The 26,244-nt window shown below is 55.1% G+C and overlaps 1 protein-coding gene across 1 annotated transcript; it reads left to right on the top strand.

The window, feature by feature from the left end:
* Nucleotides 1–469: 469 nt before the first annotated feature.
* On the top strand, nt 470–25,411 carry Rtn4r (reticulon 4 receptor). The gene is made up of 2 exons (NM_053613.2): nt 470–730; nt 23,736–25,411. The coding sequence occupies exons 1-2, from the start codon at nt 709–711 to the stop codon at nt 25,133–25,135; spliced, it is 1,422 nt and encodes a 473-aa protein (NP_446065.2). The 5' UTR covers nt 470–708; the 3' UTR covers nt 25,136–25,411.
* Nucleotides 25,412–26,244: the final 833 nt, after the last annotated feature.

Below are 26,244 nucleotides of genomic sequence, written 5' to 3'. Positions count from 1 at the left end.
CAGACAGTCCTCGAGCAAAGGGCTTTAAGGGGCAAGCAGGAGGCGAGCCACGCACAGGCTTGCTGCAATCGTCCGATGTCCAGGACTCCCTTCGGGACGCGGTTAGGTTATGCCGCCACGCCCTCGAGCCCGCGCCCACAGCCGGTTCCGGGACGCGGTGCCCGCGGCCGCCTGCAGGGGCCGCCGCCTCTTCAGGAATGCGCCGCCTTTGTCTGGGACCGCGCGTGGCCCGTGCACTGGGTGGCTGAGCGACTCTTGCCACCTGGACCGCGCTTCGGGCACCCTCGCGTCCCCTCCCGTCGCCCGCCCGCTAGCCCTGCACCCCATACCCACCGGTTCGGGTCCGCGCCGCGCGCCCAGGTGAGCGCCCCGCCCGGCGCCAGGCCCCGCCCCGGCCCCGCCCCGCCCGGGCCGGCGGGGAGACCGGGCGGATTCCGCGCGTCAAACCACATGATCCCATAAAACATTCATCCGCTCCCGGCCCGCGCTGCGAGCGCCCCGCCAGTCCGCGCCGCCGCCCTCGCCCTGTGTGCCCGCAGCCCGTGAGCCCAGCCCGGCCCGGTAGAGCGGAGCGCGCGAGCCTCGTCCCGCGGCCGGGCCGGGACCGGGCCGGAGCGGCGGCGCCTGGATGCGGACCCGGCCGCGCGCAGACGGGCGCCCGCCCCGAAGCCGCTTCCAGTGCCCGACGCGCCCCGCTCGACCCCGAAGATGAAGAGGGCGTCCTCCGGAGGTGAGTGTCCGCGCCGCTCCCGAGCCGGGCTGCAGCGGGGCGGGGCGGGGAGGCACAGAGTATGGTTCGCGCTGCCGGAGCTGGAGCCCGGTCGCCGGTCGCTCCCGAGGGCCACCGCAGTGCCACGCCGCGCGCTGGCCGCTAGTAACTGGGCCCTGGGAGGGCGGAGCCCGCGGCAGCCGCAAAAGTTGCGGCTTTGCGGGAAAGTTGACAGCGACGACGGGGCCAGGGATGGCGGGTCCGAGGTTCCAGATGTTGGACCAGGGCCGGTTGGAAACTGAGGGCTAGAAGGGCGGGGTCCCACCTACGAGCGCAAAGGCGGCGAATGGGTTAATGAGCGGGTTTGCAGAAACGTGGGCACCGGACCGAGATGGGGTATCTTGTCTGCCCAGCGAATCCTGCTCAGAAGAAGCTGTTTCTTTGGGGGTCAAACGGAGTGGGGATAAATAGGGGTGTCGGCAGCAGCAGAGGGCGTGGGGGACAGAGCGATCCCAGAGCTGTCCCTGGAGCAGGTAGGGAGGAGGAGAAACACACACACACACACACACACACGCAGAGAGAGGAATGTCTCCTCCTCGGTGATCGGGAGGGCTCCTGAGTGAGAGGCTCCATTGAGGGGCGTTGGTGCTCGAAACACCCCCTCCCTGGCAGCCCTGTGGGATTCCCTCCTCCCATCCGGGTGCGAAGCCCCCACAGTAGGGGCAAGGGAGGATGGGCTTCGTGCAGGTTAGACATTCCTTACCTGGAGAATCAGGAGTGAACACATTGCCTTCCCCAGGTGCCCACCCTATCTACCCTGCTGATGTCCATGGTGCCGCAGGCTGCACACACGTTTCTTTGCACGTGTCTACGTGGGCTACATACAGTCTTGCACACCTCCAGTGCACACTCATACCAAATCTACCCTAGTGTGCCCATGCACATAAATGCTATAGGCACAACCCTGTACTTGGGTGCATATCCCTGTTCTCACTCCTGCCTACACACCTATGACCATACATGTATCTATGCAGCCTGCCTGCTGCGATCTTCATGCTTAGCACATGCTGGGGTCCCTTAACAGGATCCACTCACATGGAGACATGCTTGGGCTTTGAGTAGGGATACTCTGGACAGCTGGACCCCCAGACAGAGGGGAAAGTCCTGGAGTCTCCTTCACAGTGTTTGAGTCTGTGTGTGCAAGTACGTGTGTGTAACATGGTGTGCGTCTGCACATATGTGATTGTGCATGACCATGAGTACCTTTAAGCATATCTTCATGTTTCTGTTTGTCTCTGGGTGTGGGTGCCCCTGTGTTCCTAGGAGGGCTATGTGTATACCCTGCCCAGTTCTGGACCAAAAGCCTTCCGAATGTATTTAGGGGTTTTGTTCAGTGTCTCCAGCCCAAACTGGGAGGTGCATTCTCTTCCACCAGCCAGGGTTGGGCCAGGGGTGGTGTATGGTGGGCTGGAATCTACCTGGGCAGGAAAGATCCATTATCCCAGCTTGAGGTCACTACCATGACAAAGGGTCTGACCCTGGGCACACTTGGCTGCCTCTGCAGTTTCAACTAGGGCATCCAACCCAGCATGGCCTCGGAGAGGCCCTGCCTTTAGCACATTAGTTATTCTACCCCGTGACCTTCTGGTGAGTGGCTCTGTGGTGCTCACCTAGCTCAGGTGTTGTGTGGGGTAACACCTGGCTACTCCCTTCACTGAGCCCCAGGCCTGTCTTCCATCCCGGAAGCTGCATTGTCTCTTGTCCTTCTTCAGTCCCCGGGAGGAAGGTGTATTTCCAAGGCAAGACCTCAGCAGGTGTGGTCTGCACCAGATCCCACCTGGCAAAGGGGAGCTTGCGGAGCCTGCTGCTGTGTTTTCTTAAAGAGCCGGCTCCCTGTCTCAGCCTTCCTCATCTGTGACTAGGCCGGCAATCTGGAATTGTTGGCGGCATTTCTAAGCTGATGCCCAGTGGGGTCAGTCCAATTTTCCCAAGGAGGTGGCTCTGTTTGTTTTAATTTTTTCATGCAATATGTTTTGATTATATTCTTTCCCCTCCTCGACTCCTCCCAGGTCCTCCTCCTTAACAACCAACTCCATGTTCTCTCTCTCAAACAAAATAAAACAAAGCCAAGAAAAATAGCAAAACCGAAAAGAAAAAAAGAAAAAAAAACCAACCTCAAAATAGACAAACTAGAGAAAGAAAGAGAATCAGTAAGACAAAAAATGAACAGAACAAAACAGTCCATTTTGTGTTGGCCGGTTATACCCAGGCATGGGGCCTTTCCTGGATTGAGACAGGGTCTCCGGGTGGCCCTGGCCTGGGACCTCTATGTAGAACAGATAGGTGCCCTTGATCTCAGAAACCCGCCTGTGTGCTGGGCTAGCCATGCCTAGCTCCCAAGGGGTTTTTATTGTTTTGCTTTGAGGCAGGTGTAACCATATAGCCTAGACTGGCCCCGAGTATTGGAAGTACCCGTCTAAGCCACTAAACTTTGCTTCCAAGGTTTGCCCCCAGCATTTCTGCTTTAAAATTCCCCGAATGTGCTTTTTTCAACTCCTAGTCAATAGGGGTTTTCCTGGGACTCCTGCCAATTTAGGCCCCTCCTTCCTCCTGGAAGAAATGTTGGGGTAATGAGGGAAGTGGTGAGCTGGGAGAGGGGCAGAAGTGAGCCTGTGGTTCTTTCGGGCAGGACTGACCGGTAGTTACAGTTAGAGTCGGCTAGTGGGGGTCATCCAGTAAAAGGACAGCAACCAAGAGGAGGAACACCCCCTCCCCAAGGCTGGCTGGCCCAACGGCCCAGGGAGAGGCACTCAGTAGCCTGCTATTCTGGAAGGCTAAGGACTGACTCCTTGGTTGTGAAGAAACCAGGGTTTGTTGCTGTCGCATATTGCAAGCGGTAAGTTGTGAGGGGCAGGGTCAGCAGGGTCATGCCTACCTCTTGCCATCCAGGCCTGGCTTTAGCACCCTTTACTTGCCACGCTCCTGGCACCATGCCTTCCTTTGGAGAGAAAGGGTCCAGCTGGGAGTGGAGGCAGAAGGAGCCCTTCTGCAATCCTGGGCCCAGGGCCCAGAAAGTCCAGAAAGTCTCCCAGAAACATCAAGCTGTGCATTCAAGAAAGGCGCTCTCTCTCTCTCTCTCTCTCTCTCTCTCTCTCTCTCTCTCTGTGTGTGTGTGTGTGGGGGGGGGTGCGTGTGTGTGTGCGTGCGTGCGTGCATGCATGTATTCAATGGAAGGCTATGGCGTATATGAGAAGGACCTGACTCTGTCACAGAGTTACAGTGCTCCTGGCACTGGGTTGTGCCTGGTCAGTGAAGTTGATGTGCCCTGCCCCCATTCTGTGAGTTTTGACTTTCAACCCCAGGCAGGGCTGCCTGAGACTTTCCGCCAGCCTGGGTGCAGAGGCGGCCAGCCCGAGCCTGGACCCTCAGATGCATAAGAGCTGGGGTGGCTGTTTTTGTTTCTTTTCAGGGCCTGGTACCCTCTGCACCCCTCTGTATGCCTGCCCTGTGGCCTGGCTACACCCAGCCAAGGTCACCTGTGCCAGCCACGTGGCTAAATAGCAGATGCTGTATTTACTTTCCACCCTCTGTCGCTCACCCGCTCCTCTGTGGCCTGCAGATCCTCCTCTGATCAGACAGTAAAGGGGGTGAATCCTCACCTCATCGATTCCAGGGTTAAATGTATTCAGGGACAGGTGACTGACCACACAGCCGTCAGTGGGAGCCTAGCAGTGGATGTAGGGGACATGCCTCCCATCTCCCCGCCTGTCCCCAGAGTGCGTGGGCCTGGCTGGGTCCCATCACACCCGGTGTTTGGTACTGCGGCTTCTTCTTTTGTCACTGTATTTTAAACACTTTGCACATTGGGAACTATTCTTGTGAATCATGCTTAGCTGGGGAGTGTGGAATCCCTTCCTGAGAAAGCACCAAGATGTACTTGTTCAAACCTTTCTTGGCCTCTTGCATTGCCTTCAGCCATGCTCACTCCCCTACCCCCTTGCACTTCCCTACAAGTCCTCAGTGAAGAGCATCAGGGCCAGGATGTGTACCCTTTCCTACACTTGGGCCAACTTCCAGCCAGGGCCTACGGCTGCCCCACCCCACCCCCAGCCATCTGAGTCTTTTTATACACATCAGGTGGGTGACATGGTAAGTGGACCAGGGTTCCAGCTGTAAGGAGGGCCATCTGTTCAACTGGCCCTTTGCAGGGGGTGGGGGGGTCCTCTCTCCAGCCCTGTTCTCAGAACTCCTGGGTACTGTGTCTGCTGTGGAAGGTTGGAGGCTGAGGTGACTGAGGTGTCCCCATGGCAGCCCCCATAGTTTTTCCCCAGGGGAGCCAGACCCTGGAAGTGGAGGTCAAGAGGCAAGGGCTATTGGTACGGCTTCCCAAGCATCCTTAGGGAGGTGCTGAGCAGGCAGAAGCCACCTTCCCTGTGGTGTCCCAGGTGACCCATGCAGCACCTTGGCACATGGAGGTTGGCAGAGGTGGTATGCAAACGTCTCAGGAGCTGATCCAGCTTCATGGGGAGCAGGTTGCCCAGGGGTGCTCTTTGGCCCTCCTGGGAATTGGGAATTGGAGTTTCATAGAATATGGTTGGATTTCTTTCCTCTCCTTTACACTTTTCTCCTCCTCCTCCCCTTCCTCTCCTTCTTATTCCTCCTCTTCCTTCTCACCTTCCTCTTCCTCCTCCTCCTCCTCTTCCTTTTCTTCTTTCTTTCTTTCTTTCCTTCCTTCTTTCTTTCTTTCTTTCTTTCTTTCTTTCTTTTTTTTTTTTTGACAGAGTTTCTCGGTGTAGCCCTGGCTGTCCTAGAACTCATTCTGTAGAACAGTCTGGCCTCGAACTTAGAGCTCTGCCTGCCTCTGCCTCCCGAGTACTGGGGATAAAGGTGTGTGCCACCGCTGCCCGGCCATTGTTGGATATCAAACCGAGGTTCCATGATCAGCTTTGGGGTGGGCCGGGTTAAGCTGCTGACACAGCACCTTTGCCACAGAGCACCTGGAAACCTTGGTTTCAGATGGGGCGGGCATCTCTAAACGATGCCACCAACTCCGTGGCCTGGTGTATTCACGATGCCATTTTGGGAAATAGTGATGGTTGGAGGGTCAGGGGGATGAGTAGGCCGTCCCACACCAAGCTGCACCCATGGGCACCTGGTGGATGGAGGGACAGGTTTCTCCTGGCGTTGTAAGGCAATGTGCAAATTTAACCTTTGGATTTATGACTCTATTTCTTTGCAGCAAATGTCACGGGAAATGTCAGGCAAAGGCTGAAGCTGGGTGAGGGGCCCACTGAGGTAGGGAGTGGGGCCGAATGTGTTAGAGTGCTCAGGGTCTCAAACCAGAGTGAGGCTCCAGGGTGCTCACTGCCTCCTGGGAGCCCTCTCAGATTGTCTCTGTCCAGTCTGCAGTCCCCTACACAGTGTCCTCAACTTGTCCCAGCTATTATGACCTTGTTAAGATGTTGGCTTTCTTCACCCTCCTGCCAGGGCCCAGATGGGGCCAGCTTGGGAACCTTCCAGAAGTTCCCCTTCCCCCGAGTCCAGCCGGCCATAGGATCAGCTCATGCAGTACTGACTTGCTGTGTGACCTTGGCTCTCACCAGCCTTTGCTGGTCACTGAAGGTGTCACCTGTAATCCTTGTGCTTCCAGATTAGTGCCTTGAGAACCAGAAAAGCAGGGTTCTCTGGAAGAGATTATGGAAGCTATGCACGGCAATGGTGGGGGTGCCTTTTGGCACATGAGCCAGGAGCAGGCTTTGCATGCTGTAGGTACACAGTAAACATAGACAGAGAGTGGAGAAGAAGAGGTTTCATCCTTCTAAGAATCCACAACCCCTACCTGTATGTCCCTTTGCCATGTCCAGCTCCGCCTGGCCTGGCAGTGGTTAATGAGTAATAACTGCCTCCCTGCCAAGTGCCAGGCTAGTGTGCCAGGCCAGCATGGCCAATTAGAGGCCTTTAGTTCACCCAACCACTCAACCTGCAGCCACCTTAGCGCTAGGCTGCCCCTTAGGATTACCAGCTTGAGCATCACCCAGGTGATGCAGGGGTAGACCTGCGTCTGGGTACTGCTCACACCAGTGGCATGCGTCTGGGTACTGCTCACACCAGTGGCATGCATCTGGGTGCTGCTCACACCAGTGATGTGCATCTGGGTGCTGCTCACACCAGTGATGTGCAACTGGGTGCTGCTCACACCAGTGATGTGCATCTGGGTACTGCTCACACCAGTGATGTGCATCTGGGTACTGCTCACACCGGTGGCATGCATCTGGGTACTGCTCACACCAGTGATGTGCATCTGGGTGCTGCTCACACCAGTGACATGCATCTGGGTGCTGCTCACACCGGTGGCATGCATCTGGGTACTGCTCACACCAGAGGCATGCATCTGGGTACTGCTCACACCGGTGGCGTGCATCTGGGTGCTGCTCACACCGGTGGCATGCATCTGGGTGCTGCTCACACCAGTGACATGCATCTGGGTGCTGCTCACACCAGTGATATGCATCTGGGTGCTGCTCACACCAGCGAGGTCTCTTGTCTTCGCTGACACCCAGCCATTTCCCCAGCTGTATGCCACTGAGCATCCTGGGTTCCCCAGATTCAGCCAGATGGTGGCATATCCTCTGCATCCATCTTCCAAGGCTGGCATCTGTGCCTCCTCCTGTCCCCCTGAAGAAAGTCCAGTGTCCATTCTGACCTCCTGGCTATACCCTCTAGCCCTCACTGCACACCTACCAGAGTCACCCATCCCTGGTCCATAGGCATAGATGTCCTCCATTCCACAGCAGGCTCTGTGCCTGCTCTATCATCTTCCCTGTCAGCCTCTGAGCCTGCCTGAAGTCCACCCTGGCTGCCCCTGCAAGGAGTAAAGCCTGGCTCACTTTTTCTCAGATCGGGCTAGAAGCCCCTGTGTAGGAACTGCCCCTTCCACCCTTGATGGGGAACCTCTTGCCACCTGGCTTCCAGAGTCACCCCATCTCTGCATTCCTCTGCAGAGGGAGGTCCAGAAAGCTGAAACACTTTCCCCGGACACCTGCTTGCCCCTGTATCTGTTGGGAAGTACCCAAGCTCATGGCACTAGGAAGCCTGGTTGGCCAAGATGGGGCAGGTGAGAGCTTCGGAGCCCAAAGGCGGATACTGGCTCCTGACTTCCCTGTTGGCGTGGATAGTGGGAAGGTGGAAGTGCTGGTGAGAGCCAGCTGGCCACAGGGAGCTTGATTTGGCTATGCTGGCCAGTTCCTGGTCATCCGAATGATGGGACTCCTCCAGCATAGACCGAGGGAACCGGCCTTGAAAACTGAGGTTGGGATGGCTTTGGAGCCCTTGTGGGAGACAAAGCCCCCAATTCCTGCAGTTCCTCTAACTCTTGGTCAGTCCCACTACCCTTGCCCCACCTTTGTATAGAAAATGGGTGTAGGTGTGGGGGCCCCATGAGCTTCCTGATCACAATCCCCTGGGAAGCACTGAGGGTACAGGAAGAGCCCGTGCTGGAGCTGTCCTGCTTCCCAAGCAGCCTTTCTGCTGAGAGAGCCCTTGGCAGCTGTCTTGAATGGAGTGATGTTCTAGCTCATGGTCACTGGACTGAGAGGGCATGGAGGGTGAGGGAGGGTACACTGGCTCCAGGCAGGCCCAGCAGCTGGGAAATGCAGCTGGGAAGTAGGGTCTCCATACCTTTGAGAAATAGGAGGTGCAGTGTGACCCCTGGGAAGGGGCCTGACTTCCTGAACTTGGCTGATCCAGGAGCTTGGAGGCCTTTGTCCTTCCAGCTTTCAGGGCCACGAGAGGGGCTGCTTGTATTCATACCTGGTCCTTGGAAGCAGTTCAGGCAGTGGACTCTAAAGGCATAGATGGAAACAGAATTCCATAGAGAGACAGGGTAGCTGTTGTCCCGAGCCTGGCCAGCCTCTAGAAGAGCAGTCCAGAGAGGGCTGTGGGCCAACCCCAGGTAGCCCAGAATGTGCCGTTTGCCGTGACTATGGCTGCTTCTGCCCCGTCCCCCTGATGGGCTCTCAGTCTTCATCTGCCCTAGTTGACATGTGTCCAGTGCCCCCATCCTCAGCCTGTATGGAGTGGGCATGACGGTGGCATGGGAGCCTGGTAGGGCTGACCTTTTAGGTCTCCTTGAGAGCTATAGACACTATCAGCGCTGTCTGAGGACTGTTGGTGTTCTCCACCGAGTATCCCTGGCCTACCTGCATGGCCTTAGGTGTGTCTGGTCCTCTGGGACCCTTGGTAAGGCTGATGGGCACTGAACAGGCCCCCACTGTGAGGAGGTTGGGCTTTGGGTGGGTTCCCATTGCAGGAATGCCTCTCCTGGCATTGGCCTCTCCCTCCTCCTTCAGCAGTCTTCCTGGTACCACCAGTTACCGGCTAGCCCTGGGCAGTGGCGATCTTGAGATCTTTGTAACATTTTTTCTCCCTAAGCCGTTCTGGGCTCCAAGGAGATGTCCTCAAATCTCAAGACGGAAGGGTCCAGTGTGGGCATCAACAGAGGGGCAAGAGGACCCTGAGGCCAGTCCTTTTGAGGCCCGCCCCCTCGAGGCCCACCTTCTCTGTAGTGTTTCTCCCTTCCTAGCCAAGCTGGCCAAGGGCAGGGGGCCCTGGCTGCTATGATGTCAGAGCAGGTGTCCTTCTGCTCCAGAGGAGGCAGGGGTAACAGGGTAGGCTGGCCTTTGGGCCGGGGGGGGGGGGAGAAAGGGGTCAGGGGAGGAGCTCACTGTGCATGGCCCCAGCAGGATGTCCTCGTGGCTCTGTGTGTTCCGAGGCTTGACACGTGGTCTCTGCACACTGGGCCGTGTCCGGGCTGTCTTTCATCTCCCTGCCTCGGCCCCAATTTATGTCAGGCAAGGCTGACACGAGGACAGGTGTGACAAGTGTCTGGCTTCCTGTTCGAAAATTGGCAAAAGAAAAACTCTTCCCATAAAGATATTCCATCTACATCCCTCCTGGATGTCAGTAGAGAGCCCGTCACAGCCGAGACAGATGGTGGCCCTAACGTACTTCATCCTTCACCTGCTGCTGGAGCCACAGCCTGGCTACATGGTGGCTCAAGGTGTCCTCAAGGTGGGGGGTGGGTATCAGACCTCTTCAGAGCCCTCCCTTCCACCGAAGGCTGCTTCATTCCCAGCTCTTCCCTAGGGCCTCAGTGACAGCCAGCAGCTCAAGGAGCAGTGGCATATACTCCTAAGTCTCTGGTGGCCCCAGCATCTCCACCACACTCCCCCCTCCCAAAACAGCTCCCCAGATCCAAAGCCTCAGGGGATGAACTCCCAGGGATCCCCAGGTCCTCACGTCCTATGACCACCTTTATCAGCTGTGACCACAGTCCTAGGGAGGCAGGGTTTGCTAATGTGATTCTGTGGTGGCAGATAGTCAGGGAGAGAAGGCTCCCAGTCCATATCTTGCTTAAGACCAGGCTGTGTGTGGACACCCATTGTCCTTGCTTCCCCTGGAAACATCTATGGTAAGGACCTGCTTTGCCCTGCTGATACCTGGACCCTATAGCCCATAGACAGAGCTTGTAGGCATTGACCCCGGGAGGACTGCACAGAGTCCCCTGTATGTCTGAAGGTGGGCAGGAGCGAAGGCCAGGCTGTAAAGGACTGGGTACTCAGAGAGGGGCCTCAAGGCCATGGGCCTGGAAACAATGTAGTTTTGCCCAAAGGGGAGTTGCTTGAACAAAGCCTTGCGGGAGGGCTGGGCAGGGCAGTGCTGGGCTTTCTCCTCCACAGGGTGGGGACATTTCCTCAGGGAGTGCCACTGGCAGTTCTGAGCTGGCAGGCTGGACATTTCTTGTGCAGTATCACTACAGCCGCCCCTCACAAACCAGGTGTGAACCCCATCATGGTTCTTGATCTTTTTCCAGATGAAGGAATAAACTCAGAGATTGGGGGCCCCTGGCACCCCTCCAATACAAGTGGGTCCAGGGCTCCCAACCCCTGATAGACTCAGGGCTGCCCTACAAGATAGACTGTGGTGTGCAGGGACCTCAGGGAACAGGGCTGTTGATGTATTTCTTTCTGTTTATTATGGCATCAACGTGACACCAAACAGAACAAGCAGGAAAGATTTTTTTTTGGATTTTACCAAATCATGCTCATTTCTGAAAACCTGAAGAGAATACTCCAAAGTTTTGAGGAGGAGGTTGTAGCTCACCCCGCCGTAACGGAATACCATGAACTGGGCGTCACAAATAGCAGAAATTAATTTTCTCTTGGTTCTAGAGGCTAGAACTCCAAGATCAGAGCGTCAGCATTTCAGTCGGATTCTAGTGAGCCACTTGTTCCTGCCTGGCAGATGGTTTTCGTGCTGTGGGAAATGTCCTCTCTGGGGTTTCTTCTAGGCCACTGATCCATCTCAAAGCCTCACCCTTAAGACCTCATCCAACCCTAACCACCTCCCACTAACTCCCTTCAAATGCCTTCATATGAGGGGTAGGGTGTACAGGTTACACACATAAAGCCCCGACAAGGGCTGGAGAGATGGCTCAGTGGTTAAGAGCACCCGACTGCTCTTCCAGAGGTGCTGAGTTCAATTCCCAGCAACCACATGGTGGCTCACAACCATCTGTAAAGAGATCTGATGCCCTCTTCTGGTGTGTCTGAAGACAGTCACAGTGTACTTATATATAATAAATAAATAAATCTAAAAAAAAAATAAATAAAGCCCCGACATTTGGGGGCAAGGCAGAAAGATCAACAGTTCCAGGCCTGGCTCCGCAGGTAAGGGCACAGAATGCCCTTCCCAGAGGGCCCATGTGTGGTTCCCAGTACCCAGAACCCACATGATACCCATGTGGTCGACAGGGTACCCATACACATAAACTGGAAGATAAAACGAAGAGCCCTGGGCTATTTCTAGACTCTCACCTCACAGAGGTCACACCCAGGGCCCAGGTCGTACACCTGGCTCTCACTGTCAAGCTTCAAAAAGCGTTTACCTTTTTCCCAGTCATAGTCTTAATGACTCTGCAAAACTGGGCCCCCTTCTCTTTCCTCCCTGGAACCCAATACAAGAGAGTATTAGTGAACCTGATTCTCTGGTGCTCTCAAAATGAATGAATGAATGAATGAATGAATGAATGAATTAATGAATGAATGAGTGAGTGAATTAATGAATGAATGAGTGAGTGAATTAATGAATGAATGAGTGAATGAATGAATGAATGAGTGAGTGAGTGAGTGAGTGAGGAGATGAATGTATGAGGAGATGAATGAATGATAAAATCACACTGGGGACTGGGGCTTTGGGCATATGCCCACTACTTGGGAAACTGAAGCAGGGCATCCTCTAGAGTTTGAGGCCAGCCTAGATTACATAGTAAATTCTAGCCTGGGGTGTCCTACAGTATAAGACACTGTCTCAAATTTTTTTTAAAAAAGGTGGTGGTGTTGGGGACAATACAAACACCCATCCATAACAGAAGTGAAGTCACTCTTGAGGGGCACTCACAGAAACTCAGAACTTGGGTGCAGGAGCCTCCCCCTAGCAGGAGAGGATCAGTGTCCCTCCAGCCCTGGGCATCCTCAGGAAGTCTGCCATTTGCCTATAGTGGGCATGTGGTTGCCTGTGACAGACAGACATGGAACTGCTACTGGATGCTTGTCACGAGGCATGGTTCTGTGTCACGGTTCCCCCAGTCTGGTCCTTCCTCAGCTCAAAAGGAACCTGGGTCCTTGACTGGTAGTGGGAGCTTTCCACCTTCCTTTTGAGACAGGGTCTCTCACCAAACCTGGAGCCTGCTAATTTGTCTAGCCTGGTTGACCAGTGAGCACCAGTCTTCCTGGCCTTGTCTTTCCTGTCTTCCCAGTTCTGAATTTAGAGGCTCATACTACCGGTAGCATCTGGCTATTCTGAGGGTGCTGTGGGTCCTAACTCAGGCCCTCAGATTTGCAGGGCAAGCACTTTATCAAGGGAGATTTGCAGTTTTTAGAGCTGCAGGTAGGGACAGGAGGAAGGCCACCGAGAGGCTGAGGTGCTGCCCAGAAGTGAGGTTAGAGGTACCTGGTCTCCCTAGCTTCACAGCCCCATGGCTCCCCCGCCCCGTGTCTGCCAGAGCATCCTAAATGCAGCGGCATCAGGATGTAGCCAGAATCCAGTGACCTCCTTTTCTGTATGAGGCAGTAGTGCCTGGCTTCCACCCGCGCAGGTGAGAAGCCGCCAGCAATTTCCATTCCAAATTGATTTCGAATAAGCAAGCGTTATCACACACAATCATATAGGAATAATTTATCACTCGTTAATAAAAGAGCAATTACTTATTCTCATTGCCCCTGCCCGTGTGCTGTGGGGTTTGTCGCAGGTTGGGGCTCTGAGAAATAGAGAAGCTGACGCCCAGGGGTTGAGTCCCACCTCCAGTGCAAGGTGGCCCTTACTGACTTTCAACTGCCTCCCCGACCCCAAGACAACCTGAGACGGAGGCTGAAACCTAACGGGGTGGTACAGTGGCAGCACCAGTGAGAAGAGAGTGGTGGCTGGGAAGCATCAGGGTCATAGGCCCACAGTAAAGAGGGTGTGGGGGGGCATCAGGGTTGGCTGAGGGACAGTGACTACAGAGCTGGACCTCTGGGTATCCCTTCAAGAGACACTTCTGCATTGCAGAAGCCCCACAGTCGAGAACGTAGAGTGGGTCAGAGACCCAGGTCCACCCTCGGCCACCCTTGGCTGATCTAGGGCCGCCCCAGAGACCAGCACATCCCTGCTCAGATGCCAGCTTTGCAGCTCTGCTCCCTAACCTGCACTTGGCCACTCAGGAGGACTCACTCTCTTCTCTTTCACCGTCCTTCATCTCTCCTCGGCTTACGGCCGACGGTAGAGTATTTGTTTCTCCTCTTGTCCCACCTCATGGGAGAGCAAGCTCTTCACTGTGTGTTCCATTGTCCCCTGGGTCCCATTTAGGACCTTGTCCTGCTACCCTGAGGCTTTCTCCTTTCGTGGGATGCACACTGACTTCTGTGACTGTTTTTGCTTCGGTTGAAGCACCTGTCAGGAAGGGACAGCGAAGGGCCGTGGAGCCCTCCCATGTTTGCAAATGTGTTCAAGCTGGGCTGGCTGAGACCAGAATCCCATATTTTAAAAGCCTTTCTGAGCCTTGCGACACTGCAGTTTCCTGACTGACATGTAGGCTGCTTTGGGGAGCTTCAGTACTACCTTGCATTGCTCATGCCCAGCTTTTCCTCCTGGAATCTTTCAGTGCCCAGGAACTTCAAGTTCGCTGTGAATGCCCAGTGCCGGTCCAGGTCCTTGGCTCTAGGAATGGTATTATTTCTTGGATAATTTTTTTTTTACCCTCCATTTTCTGTTCTCCCTTTATACAGATGCTCTAAAACACAGTTGACCTACATTTGCCCATTGAATCTCATTCAGTTTTTCTTTTTGTTTTTCTTTCTGGAAGATTTCCTTGACCTTGTTTTCCAACCCTTCTATTGATTCTTTTAATTTTAGCGATTCTATTTTTAATTTCTAGACACTCTTTCTTGTTCTCTGGTGACTCCTTGGACATAGCACCCTGTTCTTGTTTTAAATCCACTTCTGTCCCTGGGTGGACCAATTAGAATTTCCCCCTAGTTTCTGGCCCTCCACCTGCCACCTCTTGAATTCCTCGTTGTCTGCCTCGGTGCCTTTCCACAGCGTTGAGAGTTGTTGGTTACCTTTTTAGGGGAAGCATGTTCAGGGTTCTGCTGAGATGGGACATGTGAACTGGCAGGTTCCGAGCCATCAAGTAGGGGCTGCCCTGGGCTTCCCTGTATGCCAAGAGCAGAGACCCTTTCTCTGCATGTCTCTCTGTCCCCAACTCTCCACAGAGCATGCACCTCGGTCACCATCATTCCAAAGGAGAGTGAGCAGGGGTCTGTATGTAGCTCACAGAGTGTGATGGTGGTGGGCTGGGTAGGAAGAACAGTTATACCTGGTTACTAAGCTGCTGCGGCCGATGCTGCCTGAGTTCGGCACTCTTGCAGTGTGTGGCAGGCTGTGCTGTGCAGCTCACCCCGCCCCCAGCACACACACACAGGCCAGCGAGCCTGCTAAGACCATTTTTGGGAAGGCAGCACACAGCTCCAAATATGCTGAAGGCACAGCCTGACTGCCTCTGTCCTTCAGTACAGGCACAGCGTTCTCTGCACACAGCAGGGGCCATGCCAGAGTGGCTTTGTGGCTGCTCCATCAAAGGGTTCTCATGGCTCCTCTGTGTTGTTCTGTGCCTCATCTTCTCCAACTCCACATCTGAATCGTAGTGACCACAGTCAGGCATAAAGGCTGGGTACCGGTCCTGGGTGTCAAGCCATAGGTTAACATCTGGGAAGGCAGGACACTAAACTCCAGCCCAGACCTGGCTAGGGACACTTCAGTGTGAATTCAAGGCTATAGGCAATTTATAGGGTCCTGGAGAGGTGGTGCCAGGCCAGCGTGATCCTCACATTGCTGGTGTTGGTGACAGGCTCAGGGGACCGGGTCTCTTCTCTAACTACTCTAAAAGTGGGTGGAACCTACATTTGAGCCTCAATCCTCAGCCAGCCCAAGGAAGAAGGCTTGGACAAAGAGTGAGGTGCTGTGGGGAATCAAGGAGACCAGAATAGCTGTATCTTTCTGCCCTGTGGTCCTTGGGGGCTTGGGTAAGTTTGCAGGGATCCTGGGGGCCACGGGGTGTGCCTTGGTCTCACCGGGTATCCTATTGGGATTTGCCTCAGGGCCTTGTTTGGACTAGAAATAATGGTCACTTACTCCCTGTGTGATAGGGCTTCTCAGTCACTGTTCTATTGCTGTGAAGAGACGCATGACCAAGGCAACTTTTGTAAAGAAAGCATTTAATGGGGCCTTGCTTTCAGTTTGGACTTAGTCCATTTCCTCATGGCATGGAGCATGGTGGCAGGCAGGCACGGCACTGGAGAGTAGCTGAGAGCTACATCCTGATCCCCAAGCAGAGTGGGTGACTAGGCCTGGCATGGGCTTACCTCAAAGCTCACCCCAGGGGACACACTTCCTCCAACATGGCCACGCTATGGGCCCGAACCTCCAACTGTGATCAGAAAGGAACCTTTCCTCTCCGAAAACTGACTCAGATTTTGTCACAGTGACAGAAAGCTGACTAACACATGACCGTGACTGTTAAGTGATGGTCGAGGCCCAGTAACGATGGTGATTACGAGAGTGTTGATGCTAATGACAGTGACAGTGGTGATGGTGACATCCCTGGTGACGGCAATGTTGACGGTGATGACGATGGAGATGCCGACCTGATAATGACAGCAGAAGACACCTGATGCCCACTTTCGGTTTGTGATCCTGGCCGTGGGTCTGCGTAATTAGCTGGCTCTGAGGTCATCAGAAGTGGTCCAGACCTTCCTGTTTATCAAAAAGTTACTTCCTCCACCTTCCCTGGGCTAAGTCGTCTCGCCCGTAATACATCCTGCTTTCTTAACTGTGAATGTCTGTTAGCCAAGGCTAGACCCTTGATGTCTTGGGAAGTTTGTCAGTGCTGGCTTGCTCCAATGTCTCGAGTCAGCTCCATGGAGCCTGGCCAGAGCTTCTGAAGCCATTTGCAGCGAAGGGTCATCAGAGCCCTGCAGAATCCTGCAGGTGATTACACAGGACAGACATACCAGCAGACCCCTCCTGAGCCAAGTCACTACCAACCCCAAACCCACCTCCCCCAGGTTAGTGTCCCTGTTAGGGCCTTTTCCTTCCCTTCCAGAAGAGGAGTGACCCTCACTACTTCCTCCTGATACCTGGGACAGCTGTTCATCTTTCTTAAAAACAGTTTTGATCTTTTGGCTTGTTTTTTTTTTTTTTTTTTTTTTGGTAGATTAAAAACTTTAAGCCTACATGCATATTGTGTGACCCATAAGCATGCCTTGTGCCCTCAGAGCTCAGAAGGGGACATGAACTCCCCAGGAATGACATTTAAAATCATTGCGAGCTGCTAAGTGAGTGATGAGGACCAACATGGCCCCTCTGGGAGGTCAACAAGGGCCCCGAACTTCTGAGCTGCCTCTTCTGAGCCTGATTGTTCTTGACAGGATGGTCTCGAACTCCTGATCTTCCTGCCTCCACCTCCCAATTGCAAGAGCAAAGTGTTCCCTACTACCCTCAGCTTGGTTGGTTTTTTTTTTTTTTTTTTTTTTTTTTTCCGGAGCTGGGGACTGAACCCAGGGCCTTGCGCTTCCTAGGTAAGCGCTCTACCAGTGAGCTAAATCCCCAGCCCCTTGGTTGGGGTTTTTGAGACAAGGTCTTGCTATGATTGACCTTCAGCTCCTGATCCTCTCTCCTGCCTCAGCTTCCCACTTTGATTTCCGCGTCGTATTCTATTGTGCATGCTTAGTTATATGCCTCCTGACAGTGTCCTTAGCAAGATACCTGATTTTCCATAACCCGAACAGGATTTCACTACTCCTCTTCCACATGCTACCTCCAATCCCCCAAGTGCTGGTCTTGCCCAGTGTTCCCCTCTGCTAACCCTGCACCAAGGAGAGACCACTGTGCTCAGCCCACCCAGCCGTGTGGGCTCGGCAGAGCAGTGAATAGTCTTCTCTGACTGCAGGGTTCCTTCGCTTTGGACAGGAGGTTGAGTGCCCTTGGCTGAGCCCTTGTGAGTGTTAAGACAGACACACTGCACACAGCAGGTGATCAGTCACAAAGCAGGTCGGCAAACTTCCTGTAAGAGGGCCCAGCACTGTGGGCCACACCATGTGTGGTGCCAGCGTCACTGTGCCGAAAGCAGCCCTGGGTCATGGGCAAGCACATAGATGTGGCTGCATGCCAAGGAGACAGCTTATTGCTAATGTAACAGCCCACTCTTAGGCTCTTGAGTACCTGGGCCCCCTCAGCCTTTCCTCTAGCTCCATGGACTCAGTGCTTTGACCTTGGAGGGTGATTCCAGTGGGCACATCTAGCTGAAGAGGATTGTATACTCCCTCTCACATCCCTTGTCCCCACTGGGACTCCCTGCCTGTCCTGCTGCCACCACTGGCTCTGTGACAGAAGTCTCTAGAGGTTGGGGAGGCCCAGCTTAGGAGGGCATGCTGAGGCTTCATTAACTGGCCGTCAACTGGCCGTCTCTAGTAGAATCCTGTCTACCTTGTATTGTTCTGAGTGGCCAAGAGGCACAGTCAGTGGGTCCCAGAGGGTGGGAACCAGAGGGCGTGAGCTGATGACAGCCTCTAGGCCTGCATTGTGTTTTTATAGAAGAATGAGTTTAGCTGCAGCAGAGGCCACCTGCCTGTTTGGTTGATCATGTTCTACAAACACAGGAACCACAGAGAGGTGTCACCTACCTCCTCCCACCACAGGGTAGCAGAGCCTCCTCTAGGTCCTGACATCTGCACAGCCCCCTGTAAAAACCCATTTCTGCCCTTGTGCCCAAGGGTTACTGGCTTCTATAAGATAGTCACCCTGTTTTGCATACTGCAAATGACATATCGACAACACAGTCCCGAGCCTGCCCTTCCCCACCCCAATTGCTTGTCCCCTAGTATATGTTCTTATCTCCCAGTCGAGGCCTAGTATATACAAGTATTGCACGCACCCCGAGACCTGCACTTACTCTGTGCGTTAACACTCAGGGCCTCACAGATCAATAGCAGATTCAGGGATAGGATGGGGTGATCTGGGGCTCTGTCTAGGATACTTGTCACGAAAGTAGATTTGAGGCACAGAAGGCAGAATCCAGTACTAAAGACCCTGCCGGGCAGAGCACTCCATCCTGGACAGCGTCAGGACTGCAGGAGTGGGGGGCATTTGTGTGGCAGAGCAGGGGCTTAGGTTCATAGCATGTCTATGGTGGGGATATGCCAGCCATTGCTTAGTTCCACATTAGTGTCCCTGGGGACTGGAGCGGAGCCTGGAAGATGGATTGAATTAGCAGCAGGACCACAGAGGAGGCCTGGGGGTGAGAGGCAGGTAATTAGGCGGCAGGTGTCTGTCAGGGAGAGGGACACTGAGTTGGATGGGCTTCAGACAGACAGAACCTTGATGCCATAGGCCTGCAGAGAAGAGCTCACAGGGCGGGGTCGAGGAGGTGAGTATCCTGTGAGGCTCAGGAGCCCCTTAAGTAAGAATGAACAGGGACAAGAAATGGACTCCTAGGAGAGTCTGGTAGCACAGACTTGTAATCCCAGCTACAGGGGAGGCTGAGAGAGGAGCACCGCAAGTTAAAGACCAAGCTGGGCAGCTTCATGCCCCTCTGTCCCAGAAATGAAGATGAAAAAGCTGGGCATGGTGGTGCATGCCTTTAATGCAACACTGGAGAGGCAGAGGCAGGGGGTTTCCTGTGGGTCCTCTGAGGACAGGAGGATGACCTGACATAGTCAAAGCCACTTCCAACAGCTCTGCTCCGGTTGCAATATGTCAAGCAGCCAGAACACATACCAGGCCTCAGTTTCCCCACTGCTGTGTCCCGGCCTGAGGTGCATTGGCGTGGGTCTTATAGCTGCCAACCATGGCAAGTGACCTTGCCCGTTATCGACCTGGCCTTGTTCTGCCCTATAGTCAGGATCAATAAGGAACAAGGTCTCAAGGGATCCGGACAGGGCAGCAGAGGCTGGTGACCACACCCTCAGGAGACACAGGGTGGGCTGTCCTCTGGAAGCTTCGACCACCTTCCTGCTCCCCCCACTTACTGTGCTCTGGGGAGGGCCCAGGAAGCACAGCGTGGATACAAGCTGTCACCGTGGGTGTCTGTGGCCGATGAGGGATGGAAGGAGGGCGTGTGTGTGAGAAGTGAGTGGATGTGTGGGGTACAGAGGGGGTGGGGTCAGTGAAGATATGATGGCAGAGTGACTCTGCAGTGTGGGGATGACCTCGGTCCATCCAACCTCTCCCGGAGCTATTTCTGGTCTTGCATGCTGAGCTGTTCTGCCTTATACTGTGGTCTCCTCTGGACTGCTTCAGCCCCTTCTACGTCCTTCCAACCCCAGTTCTGTATATCCATGGAGAAAGCCTCCCAGCCCTAGACAGCACGGGAGCCACGTCCCAGTGCCTATCAACAGTCAGCAGCACCCATCGGCTGCCCTGTTCACGTAGCAGTTGTCCTTTATGAACTGGCTAGACTCTCCTTGACAGCCCTTCGGGTAGTTCTGTCTCCCACTCCCTTCCTTTTAAACCATATGTGAGCAGGGCTTCGCTACCCACTTCCTTGGTGTCCTGGTCTGTGAAACGGACTGCTGCTGATGGTAAGGAGTGGATTCCTTGGTGGCACTGAGGCTTTCCTACCTCAAGTGGTATATCCGGCAGGCTCCTCCAAAGCCCATGGTGTAGATATTTGTACTTTGAGAGACCCGTGGGCCCCGAGGGCACCCAGCTGGTAGAAGGATGAAAGCCAGCGTCTGGAGTCTGTGTGCCTGCACCGTTTCTTGGCCTCATCAGGTGAGGCCAAGAGAGCATCCCCATGGGATGTCAGGCTAGGCTAGGGTGGCAGGCAGAGTGTACGCAAGACTGCAGTGGGATGGGAAGATGCTAAAGAAGGCAGTCTCAGCTTGGCCGTTCACTGCTGAGGTGAGCTGCTGACCTCAGCAGTGCCTGCCTGCTGGCTCGAGTGGCTGCTGGGCAAGGCCCCAGAAGCCTCTCACCCTACCTGGCCCCTCCCCTCCCTTTCTCCCTGTTCACACCGGCTCTTCCCTGGTTTCCTTCCCTTTGCCTCTGCCCTCTTCTTGCCTTTTTCCTCCCCCCTCCTCTTTCCTCTTCCTCCATCTTCCTTTCCTACTCTCCTATCTCCCCATCTCTCTCTTCTTCCCCCTCCCTGTTCCCTCATCCATGAATGTGAATATGGGATCCTGACTCAAAAGAGCTGCGGGTACCAGATGAGTAGCCCGGTGGCTGTATCCTGCCTGATCTGGCTGCCCCAGGTGGAGAAGGAACCCAGGGTCTGGGGAACCTCAGAGCCATGTGTACTAGGAAGCCAGTCCTTTTGCACTGTCACCTGCATGTTCCTGTGACTCCCTAGGTGACCTGAGCTGAGCCAGAAGCCACTGACCATGACCTAGTTCAACAGCCAGTGAGTTCCCCATGGAAAGCCCTGGAGGAGACCCACACACAGGTCTGATGAAAACTGACTTAAGCGTAGACAGAGAGATGTGAAAAGCTATATGCACAGCTCACAAGGGTGGCTCAAGCGGACATAGGGTTCTGAAGGAGTCTCTGCGTGGATGCCATGTGAGAAGAGATGGACCTCCCAAGACCACTTTCTGCCCACGCGTGCATGCCAGGGGCTTTCTGAGAATGGTGCCATGAACAAGACTGGCTAGGAATGTCAGGTGGAGGCCACAGGGAGGCCAGAGGGCTAGGCTGCTCCTCAGAAGAAAGGCCCTCTCCCATGAGAATCAGTGGGCAGGCTTGGGAATGAAAAAGAAACGGGGAATACAGGGGTCCAGAAGTGCAGAAGCCTTGTAGCTCGGGGCACTGCAGAAACCACAGAATGAGCCAGGAAGGCCTGCAAGGTGGCAGAGAGAGACTGAATAGGGCAGCCCAGGGCTGGGGTCAGGAACACCCTCACAACACCTGCTCAGGTGTCTGGGGTATTTCCCCAAAGCCCTGCTGTGAACACACGCAATGCCGCAAAGTTGGGTTTGATTAGCTCATAAAAAGATGCCCCCTCATGCTTGCTCAGCGCAGGAGTTGCCATGGAGACCAGTGGGCAGGCCCCAAGGGTGGCCAGGCTGGAGCCAATTACTGTGGCTACGGCAGAAGAGCCTACCCCAGCCCCTGTGCTGACAGGGTAGGTGAGAAGGGCCGCCTCTCAGAAGTTGATTTCCAACAGAAACACAGCTGTGTCTCTTACCTTCCTATGCCTGGTGAAGCTGAGCATAGCCAGGCCTCTGGTTGCCCACCCCCTACAGTGGCTCAGCCCCGGGGAACCCTGAGCCCAGCTGAGTTAGCACTGGGCAGCCTCAGGCCTTGGGGCTACAGCCTGTCTCAGCCCACCACTGATGTGGTGGTTGGCACGAAGAGATCGGTGGTGCCTTGGGTGTAGGAGAGGTCTAGTCAGTAGCATGGCTTTGTAGGTGACAGGCAGTCTTTAGCACAACTGGGCTATAATGTGACCTAGCTGTCACCCATGGCAGTAAAATCTCAAGGCTGGCCATAGGGGCATGAAAGCTCCCCACTTTCCCAGCCTGAGTTCAAGACCAGGAAGCACTGTACACATGGTAGAGTGTCCTCTTGTGACAGCAGATAGGGCATCGTGGGGTGCTGACAAGGCCAAGCCCCACTGTCCCAGGAAGGATGTGTAAGAGGAGAATGTGAGAGGGAGCTAGCTGCCTAGACAGCCTCAGGCTCATCTGCATCCCACACATGGCTAGCCCAGGGAGGGGCATCTGTGGATTGGGGGCTTCTGGGCCTAGCTTGCCACCTTGGTTGCCCGCAAATGACCAGAGGCCCAGCAAACCCAAGCTCTTCGAAGAGGGCTACTGAGTATTAGAAGTGAGGCTCCCGGGGTTGAGGATTTAGCTCAGTGGTAGAGCGCTTTCCTAGGAAGCGCAAGGCCCTGGGTTCGGTCCCCAGCTCCGAAAAAAAGAAAAAAAAAAAAAAAGAAGTGAGGCTCCCATCTTGCTCAGCTGTTAAGCTTGGCTGGCCTGTGGGGCTCAGGATTTAGAGCAGTAGTTGGCGCACTTAGAAGAGGACCCTTTGTGGTAAGGGGTCCAGTGAGAAGTCCCCAGAGGCCAAGGCTTGGTGAGGAAAGCTAGCTTCTGAACTGCCCCTCCTCCCTCCGACTTCAAGCTTCGACTCCAAGCCTAGCCAGCCTCGGCCTCCTGTCTGCAGAATCCTGCGCTTAGCTAGCTGCCAGCACAGGTGTTAGCTGTCAATGGAGGTGTTAGCTGATAAGCCATAACCCTCCCAGGGGGATTCACATTTTAATAGACTCACTCCTGAAAGAGCCTTCGGCAGGCATTCGAAAGGATGGGGCTCTAGTGACAGGCCAAGAAGCTGTTTCCTAGGGATGTGGCACCCCATCCCTAGCTGCAGTCCTTGGCCACACCCAGGTATATCTGGCCCAGAGACTAGGATGGGGCACGGTGCCTTGGGGCCACTGAGAGAAGTGGGGTGGCAACAGGGATGGGCAGGAAGGCTGGAAAGGGATGGAGCTGAGAATGAGGCCAGGAGAGGAGGCTGCAGAAAGTGTTCACAGCCAAGTCAGGAAGTGCTTAAAAGGGAGGCTGTGTGGAGGAGGAGCAGCCTGCCCTGGGGGCCTGAGAGAGGCTCCTGGGGTAGGATCCTGTGCCCTCCCTCCCTCCCAGCCTTCCTAAGACTCCTCTTCCTTGGTTAGCTGAGATGCTAGTGAGAAGACCTACTCCAGACCTCAGGAGACCTCCACAGGAAAAGGCAGCCCTCCGGGGGCTGCAGATTCCCCATTCAAGCATGTCTCCCATTTTAGCACGAGGGGGTCTCCTAGAATCCCTGTTGTCAGAGGTCATTGAGAGCTATAGGGGAATGGGCTGGGCATAGACTGTGAGCCTCAGACACCCCGCCAACACACACACACACACACACACACACACACACACACACACACACACACACACAGGCTGGGCCAAGGAACATGACAGGTCTAGGGGTGCACCTCAGGCAGCTCCCACAGTGTTTCCCCAAGAGCTAGACTGCCCCTCTTCATCTTAACCTGTAGCCTAATAGGACCGAGCATGAAGTTAAGGCCAGCAGAGGCAAATAACAAACAGGTCCCGGGATTCTTCCGTGTGTTGGAGTCCTGAGCTAGTATTTATGCTACCCCAGAAAATGTGTGGTTTTGGTGACCAACTGGGCTATCACCAAGGGGTAAAGCCATAGTCATGTCAGCAGGTATAAGATAGTGTGGTATGCTGCAGGGGGAGGGGGAGGTTCAGACATGATCACCCGTATAGAAGTGTCTCCAAAGACAACTTACAACCCAGTAGAGGTCCTCCATCCCCGTTCCCAGGGCTGGCAGCCTTTGGTCTGCCCAGTCCCCCAGAGACCCCACTCAAGGAGAATTGGTTCCAGCATCAACTTCCACCTCTCAGGGCTCCTGTCTGATCACCTTTTTCTCTGCCTACAGGAAGCCGGCTGCTGGCATGGGTGTTATGGCTACAGGCCTGGAGGGTAGCAACGCCCTGCCCTGGTGCCTGTGTGTGCTACAATGAGCCCAAGGTCACAACAAGCTGCCCCCAGCAGGGCCTGCAGGCTGTACCCACTGGCATCCCAGCCTCCAGCCAGAGAATCTTCCTGCACGGCAACCGAATCTCTTACGTGCCAGCCGCCAGCTTCCAGTCATGCCGGAATCTCACCATCCTGTGGCTGCACTCAAATGCGCTGGCCGGGATTGATGCCGCGGCCTTCACTGGTCTGACCCTCCTGGAGCAACTAGATCTTAGTGACAATGCACAGCTCCGTGTCGTGGACCCCACCACGTTCCGTGGCCTGGGCCACCTGCACACGCTGCACCTAGACCGATGCGGCCTGCAGGAGCTGGGGCCTGGCCTATTCCGTGGGCTGGCAGCTCTGCAGTACCTCTACCTACAAGACAACAACCTGCAGGCACTTCCCGACAACACCTTCCGAGACCTGGGCAACCTCACGCATCTCTTTCTGCATGGCAACCGTATCCCCAGTGTTCCTGAGCACGCTTTCCGTGGCTTGCACAGTCTTGACCGTCTCCTCTTGCACCAGAACCATGTGGCTCGTGTGCACCCACATGCCTTCCGGGACCTTGGCCGACTCATGACCCTCTACCTGTTTGCCAACAACCTCTCCATGCTCCCCGCAGAGGTCCTAGTGCCCCTGAGGTCTCTGCAGTACCTGCGACTCAATGACAACCCCTGGGTGTGTGACTGCAGGGCACGTCCGCTCTGGGCCTGGCTGCAGAAGTTCCGAGGTTCCTCATCCGAGGTGCCCTGCAACCTACCCCAACGCCTGGCAGGCCGTGATCTGAAGCGCCTGGCTGCCAGTGACTTAGAGGGTTGTGCTGTGGCTTCGGGGCCCTTCCGTCCCTTCCAGACCAATCAGCTCACTGATGAGGAGCTGCTGGGCCTCCCCAAGTGCTGCCAGCCGGATGCTGCAGACAAGGCCTCAGTACTGGAACCCGGGAGGCCGGCGTCTGCTGGAAATGCACTCAAGGGACGTGTGCCTCCCGGTGACACTCCACCAGGCAATGGCTCAGGCCCACGGCACATCAATGACTCTCCATTTGGGACTTTGCCGGGCTCTGCAGAGCCCCCACTGACTGCCCTGCGGCCTGGGGGTTCCGAGCCCCCGGGACTGCCCACCACGGGTCCCCGCAGGAGGCCAGGTTGTTCCAGAAAGAACCGCACCCGTAGCCACTGCCGTCTGGGCCAGGCAGGAAGTGGGAGCAGTGGAACTGGGGATGCAGAAGGTTCGGGGGCCCTGCCTGCCCTGGCCTGCAGCCTTGCTCCTCTGGGCCTTGCACTGGTACTTTGGACCGTGCTCGGGCCCTGCTGACCAGCCACCAGCCACCAGGCTGTGTACATATGGGGTCTCCCTCCATGCCGCCATCCAGAGCCAGGGACAGGCTCTGAGGGGCAGGCCAGGCCCTCCCTGACAGATGCCTCCCCACCAGCCCACTCCCATCCCCAACCCATCATGTTTACAGGGTTGCGGGGGTGGCGTTTGTTCCAGAACGCCGCCTCCCACCCGGATCGCGGTATATAGAGATATGAATTTTATTTTACTTGTGTAAAATATCGGATGACGTGGAATAAAGAGCTCTTTTCTTAAGCTGTGGCCTCTTGGGCTGCGGCACTGTGGGTGGTGAGAAACGAGGGTGGGTCCCAGCATAGCATCTCCTTCAGACACTGCACAGAAGGCCTGAGAGGAGATAGAACTGCCCACCCTCACCGGTGGGGCAGTTTGGGCTGAGCGGGGGTGGGGTGGGGTGGGGGTGGGGGACTCACATATGGGAGTGAGGTGACATTCTCACCATCCTCCAGCTGCACCAGTGAGCTTGCCCCAGAGCTGACATCCTTGGGCTCAGCCAACTTCTCTGAGAAGTGGGAGCTGGGCTGGCTTCATACTCAGCAGTATATGGTTCTGAACAAACTGGGTTTTGTGGAGACGTCTACTCTGGTTTTGTCCAGCCTAAGAGGAAGCTAAGAGTGAGGTGTAAAGACCGTGCTTCCCCTGCTTGGGAGCGACCAGGAATGGGATAGCTCCAAAGGGGAGTTCAAGCTCGTGCAAGGGCCCCAGGTCACAACCCTCATGCCTAGGTGCCTCGTGCCCACCCCACAGCCCTTGAGGATACGTGTGGCCACAAATCCACGTGAGCACAGAGCAGACACACATGGCAGAGCAGGAGCCACACAGACAACACGTTTGCGTGCATGTGCTTAAAACAGCACAGGCAAGAAGATGCATGTATGGTTTCTCTGAGGTCTGAGCTGAGAAGGCTGAAAAGGCCTCAGACACAGGAGGGAAAGAACCACTTGGACAGAAAACAGCGAGAGAGTTGTAGTGAGGGGAACCGGAAGGGGTCTGCCTCCTCCACCAGAGCAAGAGCTGGGAGAAAGGAAAAAAATTCAGGGACCTGGGGGAGGGAATTGGGGGAGCCAGAT

The sequence above is a fragment of the Rattus norvegicus genome, chromosome 11, assembly GCF_036323735.1.
Source record: "Rattus norvegicus strain BN/NHsdMcwi chromosome 11, GRCr8, whole genome shotgun sequence".
Lineage (NCBI taxonomy): Eukaryota > Metazoa > Chordata > Mammalia > Rodentia > Muridae > Rattus > Rattus norvegicus.
This window is presented reverse-complemented; position numbering and strand designations above follow the sequence as displayed.